The following is a 12,518-nucleotide window of genomic DNA, read 5'->3' as shown; positions in this document are numbered from 1 at the left end:
GTCCAAGACCACCTTTTGAAGTACAAATCATTCCAATTTACCCCTTTCCTTAGAATCATGAAATCATTAAAGTTGGAAAACATCTCTAAGATCATCTAGTCAGACAGTCAACCCATCACCACCATGCCCACAAATGCCATGCATTCCATCCTCTGTACTTATACATTATCTATAGGAATATTTTTTGCCCCTCCCCTTTGGAAGACTACTCCATAACTGGTTATGCAGCCTACTTTGCTTCTCTAACACAGCAGTTAAAGAAAATCATTCAACAGAGCTCTGTTCAGTCAGGAAAACCATGCGTTCCTGCTCCGCTCTACATAGGGCAGGGTGCCAGTGCTTGGAATAACGTGCACTTGGCCTGACCTACAGCTTGTTGGAAGACAGCTTTTGACTGGGCTGGATTCTGGATCAGGCTCCTTGTGACTAACTTTTGGCATAATACTTAGGATTGGGTTCCACGGAAAATTAAGTTAGGGAACTGGACAGAAATGTTGAGGCCAAAATCAGACATCAGTGTTGTTTTGAAGAGTATCCCAGGTTTAACAAACTGATCCAAGTCTTATGAACTCTTAGTGGATCTGACTGTGCAAGCATGCAGAAGTTTTACATGGTTCAAGGCAATGTCCTACAAAGTCAGGCACACGCAAACCAAATATGTAGCTGTGTACGAGTATTTTCTAGGTACAAATACTTCATTTAAAATAACATTCCCCATTGAAATAGCATTCTGAAACCTATCCACTGTATTCTCTTTTGCAACAGGTGTTGAAGCAGTCATGTACTGAGATTTTATATTTGGAACCATCCAGTGTCTGTGTGGGAGGTAAGTTCTCTTTAAAAAAAATAAAAATTCAATTATTACAGAACTGGTGTCCACATTTTACCCAATGGAAAACCCCACAAGTCATCTAGAAGAGGAATATCACTCTTGAAATTCCTTGAGGACTTTTTTTTTTTGACAAAAATCAGATCCTTTTGTAAGCTCTTTTTTCTCTGGAGTTGTCTACCAAGGCCTGCTCCTATAACTTAACTCTTACATAGGAACAGCTTTGAGAAACCTGTCTCCTATTGTACGATGTGTGCAGTTAGTCACACTTTGCACTACTAATATTTAAAGCAGTGACACATTTGTGACACTCCAGTCCTTAATTTGTGGTCACCAAGTTAAGTTCTAGGAATCCTGGTAATGCAAGTCCATATAAAGACTTGAGAATATTTATAGTGCCCTGAATGCTCTAATGTGAGCAGGAAAGGATCCCACTGCTCTGGTGCAGGAAGGTAGCATTTCTCATGTAGAAGAGCTACACAATTTTAAATCCTTCTTTCTAGTTTCACAGTTCACACACTCTGAAACCAAGCAAAGTAAGGTGGTTGCAAAATCTGTCTATTTGGATGTCTTTTAGAAACATGGATCGTCTCAATGAAGTCAGTTGCCTTAGTAAACAAAGTTGTCCCTCCTCCTCTGCAAGAATACATGCTCACAAATAGCATGGCTCTTACTCAACTTCCAGAGAAGCATTTCTGAGCAGAATGCTTTTTTTTTTTTTTTTTTTGTGGAGCTTTAAGCAAGCCCGATCAGAAACTGGAATCTCTTACAAATAAACACCCAGATTTCTTTCCTCATGTGCAACTAGTCAGAATCAACTGAGGTACAATTCTTTATTTTCCCCATAATGACTTAAGTATGCAGTTAAGTACCAGGACTTAATTTAAACATGGTCAGCAGAACATTACTATCTAAGCTGCAGTGCAGTGAATAGCAGTGTTTGTTGTTTTCTTTTCCTCTACAGAGGAGTTCCAAGTTGTTCTTAGAGGAAGTGGCTTAACCCTTGGTGGAAGAACTGATGGTGTTACTTGTACCTATCAAGTGAACGGAACTACCATTCGTAAGTATTGAAATTAGTAGGAAACTTAAAGGCAGATTGTTTCTAAGTGATTCTTTTTTCCTTCTTTCTGCCTCATTTAAAGAAAATTTAAACAAAGGCATGGAAGGAAGGAAGAAAAGCAGGAAAGCTCTGAGAATTAGTAAGAGGATGTATGTTGTTAGTATCTTGCTCAGTGATTTTAATTTGCTTCCAGTTACCATTAGCTGTGACCAGCAGTAATGTGGAATAATGTGGTGGTAACCGTCTAGCTCCTGATGTACCTATGAAAAAAACAGCCACAAAGCATGCTGACCAAATGCCCCTTCTTGTAAGAAGAGCATGGTCAAAAAAGGCCCTCATGATCATTCCAGAAGTCAATCTTATCCAAGGTACATTCAGCTTGTCCTGAAGCATCTCTGCCCACACTGTCCAGTATACAAGAAGTATAGCTGATAGACTACCTCAGGAATTTGGCAGGGCATGGGTGCCCCTTCATGATATGGAATCCTCTCCCTGGAACTTCTGCTACAATTGGTAGCGTTTTGTCCCTGTATTGTGACATCTTCAGCTTAGTGTCTTGAGGAGCAATCTCCTCCAGGAGACTACAGCCAGATCTCTAGATGGATAGTAGTTTCCTGATATGTGGAATGGAATTCTGTTTCAGACACTGTGGCCACAGCATCTGTTACAGGCACTTTCCCTGTAGTTTTTTAGAAGCAACTCCTACTCTGTGTTTTTTCTGTTGAATTTACTATTGACCTTTGGTCAGATTTTGTAATCCTTAACTCTTCCTCTGTTAAAATACTGTCATCGGGGAAATTTTTCTAAGTACAGGGCTCCAAGAGCTCACAAAACAAAACAAAACAAAACAAACAAGCAAAAAAAAAAAACAGAAAAAAAAGGACAAAATGCAAAGCATTTTCTTATCTGATTTAGAATATTTTTGGAGAACTCCTTCATAGGCAAAATTTTTAGGCATTGGTCCTGCGTTGTTCAATGCATTAACTTTCAGTGGGACTCTCTGACTCTTGGGGCAGAGGAAATTCAGTTCAGAATTCAGATCAGTCCCATTCTGCTCCTCTGCTCCTTGAACTAGCAGAAGGGAGATGGTGGTGAAAAAGCACCATTGACTGAAACTTTCACCATTTTTGATATCCACAAACTAAAGTGGACAGCTAGTAGAATTATATTCAAGTTCATGCTCTAATCACTTATGCCTTAGAAGCAAGTCAGACTGGAAAAAAAAAGAGAAAAAATGAGCTGTAGAAAAAAACCAACATTTTCTTCCCCTACCTGATGTCTGATTCTTATATTAGCTTGTCTTAATTCCTGTCCTTTTCAATATGTGCTTCCAATACATTTTCTTCCGATCTCTCCTGCCTGTTAAAGACCTTCTATAAGAATGAGAAAATAGCACAGTTCTGGGTAAAGACAACCTGAGTAAACCTATCTTGCTTTTATAAGTTTCCCTTCAGTTTCAATTAGAATTGTCACCTTTGTTCCCCATATTAAACTAAGGCTTGCTTATTGACACCTTTTTTCACATCAGCTTTATAGAACTGTAATTTGAAATGTGACAGAATTGGTTCAGTTGTGTATTTGTTATCCTAGTGTACCTTTCCTACTTGGAGAAGCAGGGACATGGGCTTAGTTCTAGATGATAAAAATTAATTTCATGCTATTTAAAATTAACAGGTGAGACATCAGCAACATGACCTTCAGATAATTATGATTTCTGCTCAGTTTAGGTGGCTGGTTTGCAGGCCTTCAGGACTCCCCCAGTTCTATTTCTGGCTTCCTTCTGACTTGTATTTAGCCACAAACAGTTCACCTTCCTACAGCCCCAGTCTGTCCAAAATAATAGCCCATGCCTTCTTCACATCTTTCATAATAGCAGATAATATGGTGGGCTCTCCAAATCCACTGAGAAGAGAACAAGAGGCATTAGACTTAAAAGCCTGCAGGCAATCTAGTGTAGGTGTTATTAGGACAGTGAGAAATGTTTACAGTGGGATTCAGGAATAGTTACCCAGAAGCCTTTTTAACAGCTTAGATGAATGTCACTGAAATATATTAAGCACATTGCCTTCTTTAAATGACCTTTTCACATATTTCCTAACTTTGATTTCTCCAATTCCCTGATCATGTAGTCATTTATGGCTGTGCAGCATGTGCACGTCTGCTTTGCCATGGTAGGAGTAACTATACTTGGACAGGAAGAAGCCTGCAAATGCTAGCATTTGATGTGATGATTTCCAACCAGATCTCTGGACTGCTTTTTCTTTTCTTAGCTTCAGGAAAGGGTGTGCTGACACCCACAAAGGGAGGGGGATAGGCATAGTGATGTATTATTACATGCTGCAGCGTTAAAAACAACCTGCTGTATGTAAGGGGTATTGCCAAAGGCCTGCTGTAACACGCTCAGCTTCTTGTCTCGTCTTTAGCAATGGACAACAGCAAATGTTTACAGAACAGTATTGAAAGGGAATAAGGAAATGATACAGAAGCTGTCTCTACAGGGCTCCAAGCATTTTTGTCTTGGGAGAGACTGAAGGAGACAAAATGGTAGGAAGGGCTCTGAGCACTAGCAGGAGGTTGTCCCAAGAAAAAGAAAGGTATTCCTACATTGTCTTCTCCTTCATGGAAAAACAGATGTGCTTTCAATGGAATCCTCACCATTTGAGAACATAATGGAGGACACGCTTGCAAATTCCCCTTACTGGTAGCCTAGGCTCTACTCCGAGACAAGCCTGAGAGCAAACCCTTATTTTGTCAGTTCTTCAAGTTTTAAAAGATACATTTGGCATGGTTCTCTTTCTGCATTTATAAAGAACCATTACCAAATGCTGGAAAGGAAACCTGCCAAATGTAGCTGCAGGATAGAAAAATAATCTATGAAACATACCATTAAGACAAAAACATATGGCAATGTGCTAATCCCTCTTCCCCACCTCACAACTAGCCCCAGATCTAGGCCAAGCAGTCAGTGTAGATTATGGTACATGAGAAAAGCTCATTTATGCCATCAGCTCCTCCTTTAGCTGCCCCTGAACTGCTTGTGTATCTGCCTTCTCCTTACGCATAGTACAGAGTCATCTCCACATTCATCTCACAGATCATTCATCTGCCTTCCCCTAGGTCAGAAAATAGTCCATGCTTACAGGTACAGTTCCAATACAGAAATGATTATCAGTTCTACCATAGGTGATTGAGAAGACAGTCAGACTTTTTCCCCAGTTTACCAAACACTAGAAATACAGGAGCTTCCTTCAACAAATACCATATGCACCACGTGCAGAGTTGTGGTTTTTATTTTTATTTTTTCCTATTTAACTCCTTTGTCACCTTTTAGAGCAGTTCACACATGAAGGACACCTTGAAGGCTCACTGCTGTTTTCTGACCTCCAGCTGTGGGGACAGGGTTTCATTTTCTCCTCTCCTTTTCATGGCTGCAGAAAAAGGATGCTGCGTTGGATATATTGCTGTATGAGTGGATGCTTTGTAAGCACGACAACATTTGGAAATGCTGAGACCTCCCAAAAGCATGAGAAGCTCTGGAGAAAGACTACAACCACAGTCGGTGGCAGTCACTGACTGCCACACACAGGGTTTATGTTAGTTAGAAACAAACATTCACTTTTCAAGTATTGGGAAATCCTGAATTATGTCCTTATTCTTATTAAATTTAAAAAAGGCCTTGAAAGTAGGAAAATGTCTGTAGAAGGGCATGAGCTGATGTACATCAAGGAAGCAATGTAATGTGGGCACTGGTTTGGACTTTATAGCAATGTGTACACATGCTGTCTCATTTAAACGGTGAAGTAAATTACTTCATGTGATTTGTTTTGCAGATGAAAAACCAAAAAAGGTGGAATCAGAATTTTTGCTCTGCCCTGCACCAATCCTGTATAGAAGTGGCCAGTGAGTACTCAAAACAAACGTCCTCCTGTTTCACTAGAATTGGACCCATTATTGCTGATGTTAATCATGTGGGCATTTAGCTAGAGGCGGGCTTTTGTTGTTTTTATGGGGGATGGTTTGTTGTCGTGTAGGTTTTTTTGTGTTCTCATGTTATTTCCCTGGTGGATTTGCCAGCTTTGGAATGGGCTTTAAATAGTCATCTGTGACCAAACCAATTTGGACACTGCCTTAAAAATGAATATTCAGCCAGTTTATTAAACACTGAAAAGGTCCGGCTTGTCACAAGTTTTATGCAGATTAGCTGTTTTAACAGGGCATAATATGCTCTCTTCTGGATAATCTTTAGGCTCATTGTTAAACAGATTACATTATCACTGACACTTACAAGCTATTATTAAAATTATGTGTCAAGATCTGTATCGCTGCTCAACATGTAATGATAAAGCGAGGCACTAATTTAACAACAGCAGCAATCTCATAACAGCACTGTGGCTAAACTGCAGCTCCAGCCTTATTCTAAGTGTCACCGGCCATGGCTCCTGATTACTTCTGGCCCTTTGAGAACTAATTCTCCCCTCCTCCTCTCAAATTCAGACATGCCTAAGGCTTTTAGAACTGCTTCAACTTCATTGTTCAGATTTATGAGATAGCAGCATGAAATAAAGATTCTTTAAGCTAATCGTAAGTCAGAAAACTACGTGTCAGATCTTAACCCCGTGGGAGGGAAGAGGCCATTTGCTCTCCCAGCTTTGTAAGTAGGTCCTCTCAACTGTTTGCAGTGAGGATTTAGTATTTTTTTTTGTTTGCTGCAGCTCTGCATTGGCATTTTTTGTGATGATTCTTAATAGTATAAGAAAGAACATACTGCATAGACTGTGTAATTAGTTTTCTGAGCTAAGCAGTAATCAACAAGCTCAGTTGTAAGACTGTATAGCAAAACCCTAAATGCACATCTGTTTTGTGCATCAAATGGCAAGAGGGAGGAGAAAAGTTGGAAAGCATTAGAAGACCTCTGTAGAAGAGAGCAGAGTGAATCACTGCAAAAAGCTGCATCACAGCCTCTGCAGCAGCCAAAGCTCATCTCTGGGAAGTGAACACTATTCTGTAGCAATGCAGGAAATAAACATGGAGGAGCGTTACATTAGAGAACAGAGGAAGGGGATGAGTTTTTAATTCTGTATGTCTTCTTGTTGCTAAGGTTGCCTCTCATAGCTAGGACAAGATCAACATATTGCATTCATCTAGCAGGAGTTGCAGTGCTATTTGCTGTTCCATTACACTGTGTTTGATTGAGCTGGACTGCATGTGGTTGTGAACCAGCTGTCCAACAGAACAGCTGTAACAAACTGCTCTGCTAGCTAAAACAAACCAGACCCACATGCTGTGAGACCCGGTTTCACAGGGAAGTTACAACACAGTCATGTTGGGAACACTTCCTTTCCAATATCAGGTATCTTGGTGGAGTTGTATGACCTTGCAACTGTAAGTTAGGCCCCATGCATTAAACACCCCAGAGGCTGAAGATCTCAATGCTTTTCCACATGCTGTTTACACAAGGTATGTGAATAGCTAAACAAAGGTAAAGAAGCATGGACTGTTCATAGAAATTAAAATACAGTAGAAGTTATTTGAAAGTGCTGCATTTTCCTTACTTCATGAAGCATTACTAGACAACCCACCATAATGCAACTTCACTTTAGGGGAAACACCTGATGGCATACTTCTTCTCAACAGTGTTTTAAGAAAGAATGTCTGAACGCCACACGTGGCCTTGTGCGGGTTCACAGAAATCTGTTTCTCAGCACAGAAGCTGTTTCTCAGCAGTTACTATGTAAAGCCATCCTTCCCTGAAGTAGTTACAGCTTTGGCCCAGAGATGAACAATTTACTCTGAAGAAGAGTGACAGCTATGAAAGATCTGTACATACTTGAACTCCTGACTTATCATTGGCACAGCTCAGACTATTGCTGGATAACTCCCAGTAATTCCTCATGAAACAGAGCTAATATTAGTTGCTAAAATAGCAACAACCAGTCTGCTCTTTTTCTAGTTCTCTTTGTAATGAAGTACAACACAAAGTTAGTTTTGTGATTTTTAAACCTGCAGCTCTGCTTCTTCATAGACAGGAAGGGCTCATGTGAAGCGTTTGATTATATTTTTGTCACTTGAAACACTCTTTGATGAATTAGAGGTTTTCAAATAGAAAACAATGAGGTCTATGGAGAATCACTAAGGTCTGTAGGCTGCAGCCATTGTACATTTCTGTTTTGTTTCCAGCTGCTGGATGCAGTTAGTTGCAAGCCTCCAAGATACCAATCGTAGATTTAGAGTTGAGCATTCTTTTCTGTGTACAGAATACCATGTAGGAGGCTGCTGTGGTATTCTTACATTATGTGAGAACACAGTCGTGCTGCTCGCACTATTTAAAATACCTTCTTGACATACCACTTCTAAGACACAGAATTACATAGTTCACTTACAAGATCAGCTTCTCTAAAAGATTGGTGATTAGCTAACAGATGATAATTACGTGGATTTCTACCCTTAATAGTTCAGGCTAGACTTAGCTTCAGGGGAATCAAACTAGATGAGGCTTTTTTTTCTTCCTAGATCAATTATTTTAGATGTTCCTGTAGTCATTGTACTTAAGAAAGGAGTGCTTATCTCTCTGCAGTACCAGTACACAAAAAGCTTACACTGCCACTGCATTCATTCTAGGGCTTTTGCTCTGAGTCCTTTGAGTCTGCAGTCTGAAAACATATCCATAGACTTCACTTTGCTAACAGTTTGCTTCTGTTCCTCTAAGTCTCCCCTCAGTGGCAAGTGATCAGGACAAAACATTTCTCTTAATTCCTAAACTTTTGCACATCCTCTTATCCAGTCTGCCAGTGACAGCAATTAAAGTGTTTAAATTATTACACCAAAACATTTCACTGAAATAGAATGTGTAGTAAATATTTACTACATATATTTACTCCTATCTTCGTGCATCCCCGTGCTTGGATTCACATGAAGCATTGGCCTTAAAATTAGCCAATAAAATGCAATGAGAATTTACCTCCAGCTCCAAGATAAATAAGCTTCTTGTAACTTAAAACAGACCTTGGGTTGGAACCGATGAAGTTTTATCCGTTTCAAAGCGCCAACAGAATGGGAACCACTGGGTCAAGTGAAATCACTGCTATCACTTAAGTGCCACGTGGTTTCCATTTCTGAATTGAGTGACACTGATGTCCTTCAAGCAAATAGCCCTCGACCCTATATAAGCTGAAACGTGTCACAGGACAGAAAGAGTCACATATGGAGGAAGACACCAGCACAATTAGTCTTTCCAGCTTTCCTGGCCCTCTGTTCAGATCACATTGTCTTACATTCATATTCTTCCCTATATCCTTTCCAAAATGAACAGCTAACAACGTTAAGACTAAATGGGTTATTTCATGTGGTAGGACTTAAAAAAAGTCAATGTTTACATTCTCAATTTCTTAGATGATTCCAGTTTCACATTATCTGACTTCAGTCTTCAGTGTGCAGTCCACCTGATGCAAAGCACACAGATGTTCACGAGAGAACCTATTGGTGATCATCAGTTTGATTTTTACATCCTGAGGGTAGTTAAAGCTCTAGGAAGAAGCACAAGTTCACAAGTTTTGCAGTTACGTTAGGCATACTTCAAGCGTACTCAAGTGTATCAGACTTCCAGTAAGGAGTCACTGTGGCAAAGCATAACATAATTGGGCAAGTATTCTGAGAATCTGAATGAAATTGGACAATAAACAGCTCAGGCTTTTACAATGGTAAGAAAAGATAAGTTCTGTCCTACAAAGGAAGCGCAGGGCAAACCGATTTCTAGGACTGAGCACATGGATTTATGTTTGAGCTGCAGATGCCACCTTGGAACGTGCTTTCAGTTGGCTCTTGACCAGACTTGTCACAGGAGGAGCCTGGGTCACTCTAGCCTTTGTTCTTCCCGGTGACAACAGCTGCTTGGCTCATTTGGCACTCAGTTGTGAATGGGATGGCAGCTTGGAGGGAGCTCAGACCGACAGCGGTTTCTGCACTGTTAGTTCTCAAACATTTAGATTTTAATATTTTTGGGTTTTGATTCATCATTTCTTTACTTTTGATCCTGTCTGTACCATTGGATGTTTTCCCTTGGCCCTTTGGAATAAAAGGATTAGGGAGCAAAGATTCTCTATTTTATGCAGTACCTTCAGCCTCAAGATAACAGGCTTCTTAAACTAGTTTCACTGCTCTCTGTATCTGAGTCTTCCTCTTTGGAACTTTTAGACGAAAACACTCCGGTTTTTTTCCTTCCATGTTTCATTTTTAGAAAATCATTTGCTATCCCCTCCACCCCCCCTCCCACAAACACACTCTCTAAGAATTCCTATAATATCAACTAATGTTCTGCCTGTCTGTACTGGACAGCTCACATTACCTGCCCTCCGTCTACTTTCATTTGGGCTATTACTGAAACAAGCTCAGTTCGTTGTTTCCAATCCTTTTTTCTATAGCTTGTACTGGTCTGAATGCACGTAAGATTCTCTTGCTGGCCAAAATTTTGTTAGTATGATAATCTCTGAAGCACAGATTTAGGGCAGAATGGATCACATGCTGGGCTTAGGACAACGGGAGCTAACCACGAGCTTCAAGTTAAATATGGCTTTGGGAGCATTTCTTCATACAGTCCTAAGGGAAGCCACAGTTGTACTCTGGAGGAGCTTGCAGCCCCATGCAGTTGAAGGAGTAGATTTTAAATCCAGCACATTTCTTCTGACAAATTAATATAAGAAGAGTTTAAAGTAAAGCAAATTCCAAAGGAGCCTGTTTAAGATACGGTTTATAGGAAATTTCTCCTCACTGCATTACTGCAGCTCTGCAGGAGAGAATTAAACTAGCTGAGAGCCCAGCAACTTGTGCCCACCTGTGAACAATTCTCCTGCATTTGGTCTCTGCCTTGCAGGAGGATCTCTCCCCATGCAAAGAGAAAGCACTACTTCATATTTACTTTTGGTTGCGTGGAGTTAAAGAGGCTTCCATCAATGTAGAAAATGGATATTTTAATTTCCTATTTTAAAAGGATCGTTTTTATTAATTCCAGAACAAGATTTAAGATGAAGAGCATGGGAACAAAAGCAAACAGACACTGTAAAAGGAGCGGATCATGGTGCTCTGTCCTGTAAATTACCTCATTTGCTTTTAGACAGCTGCTCTCATTCAGGAGCAGCTGAAAGGTGTTCTAGGCAATGGTTGTCATGGCAGGCTGCTAACAAAGGATCTCAACTAGTTTTTCCCCCTATGTCATGCCTTTACTCCACCCACTTCTGCTTGTGGCATGGACCTGAGAGCTGTCATCTTAAAAATGGCTTTTGAATTTAATCTCTTGGGGAACAGAACATTTTCCATTGGCCAGCAATGTTTCTAAGCTTATTACACAGGCAGAATGCCACGTGACTGTCTGCATCTTCAGGGATACGTAGAGTACAGACAAAAGCAGTGAAGCCATCCTTTTTCAAGTTTGACTTGACTGCACTAAGAAAAATTTATTGCACTTAATTTCCTTTTCTGCTCCAACACCTATAGGTGCTGAGCAAAGCCTACTTGCTTCCTCCCACGTTCTAGGATACTTGCAATGTTTCCTGCATAGTTTAATCAATTCCCTAAAGCATCGCATTCGATGCACAACCAGATTTCATAATTTTATTTTTTATCACTCCTCCTTTAATGATTGTTCACTTCCCACCTTTTTCCATGGCTGATAATGGCTCTAAAGAAGTTAAAGAAGTGATGCTGTCTGTGTAGGATGACTGATGTTTAATATATTTGCCTAATTAACTTCTGACTAATAATTCTAACCCATTAAGTAGCTAGTTAGTATTTGTTTCAAATAAACACATCTGGTCCCACACTGACTGGAGGTTGCGCCTGTGTGTGGGTGACAGATGTGACGGTAGTTTCCCCAGTGCTCCCCTTTAAATAATTAACACACACTGGTGAAGTCGCATTAGACAGACAGCCCCAAAGCCAGCTGCATGGTCTCAGAGCTGGATCTATGGACATGTGCCTCATCTCATTAGTCTGCTCCATCTATTGCATTCCCTCTTCTTTGAAAGCTCAGTGTAGCTCTAAGAAACATCCCTTTAAATAACTTCGGACTTCTGGCTTCTATTCTGAAAGGAATATTCAGAATATTCTATTCTGAAAGGCAGAGGAGAAGAAATAATGCTCTGGCCACCCAAGGGACAAATAGATCTGAATTCACCAGCCCTGCAGATTGATCTCTTACAAACAAAGAGCATTTGAACAGTCCCACCCTGGTGTTTCAGGGCTTGGAGTTGCTAGGCTGGGTTTGGAAACAACCTTCTTTGGAAGGAAACATCATCTTGTTGCAGTCCACCTCTTTGTGTGGCCTACAGCTCCCTGGACTGGAACAGCTGGAAATTCTTACCACTATCAAAAGTGTCATGCTGGCATCACACCTCTTAGCTGTCATTTTATTTTTCAGATTTTTCTTTTTTGGAGGGGTGTGTGTTAAAAGCCTCCCCCCATACAGGGAAAGAATGTCATTAACAGCACTATATTTGGCAAAAGGCTAATTTGCACATAAGTTAATTCTTAAAACTTAAGCTCTTGCTTCCCAAAAGACAAGGTAAGATTTATTCCTACTTTAGAGGGTCCATGAACCCTTGTGATTCTATGTCTGTCCCATAATGGGTGACATGCAGC

General features: G+C 40.3%; 1 protein-coding gene across 1 annotated transcript in view; it reads left to right on the top strand.

Annotated features, from left to right (window-relative positions):
- Window positions 1–12,518, top strand: part of ANTXR2 (ANTXR cell adhesion molecule 2) — a 95,546-nt gene that overhangs the window by 24,035 nt on the left and 58,993 nt on the right. The window contains exons 8-10 of the mRNA XM_065736609.1: window positions 766–826; window positions 1,794–1,889; window positions 5,720–5,789. Of these exons, the coding sequence (XP_065592681.1) occupies window positions 766–826; window positions 1,794–1,889; window positions 5,720–5,789 (227 nt within the window). The remainder of the gene's footprint in view (window positions 1–765; window positions 827–1,793; window positions 1,890–5,719; window positions 5,790–12,518) is intronic.

The sequence above is a fragment of the Cyrtonyx montezumae genome, unplaced genomic scaffold, assembly GCF_038088225.1.
Source record: "Cyrtonyx montezumae isolate F1298 unplaced genomic scaffold, pur_monq_1.0 scaffold_2, whole genome shotgun sequence".
NCBI lineage: Eukaryota > Metazoa > Chordata > Aves > Galliformes > Odontophoridae > Cyrtonyx > Cyrtonyx montezumae.
This window is presented reverse-complemented; position numbering and strand designations above follow the sequence as displayed.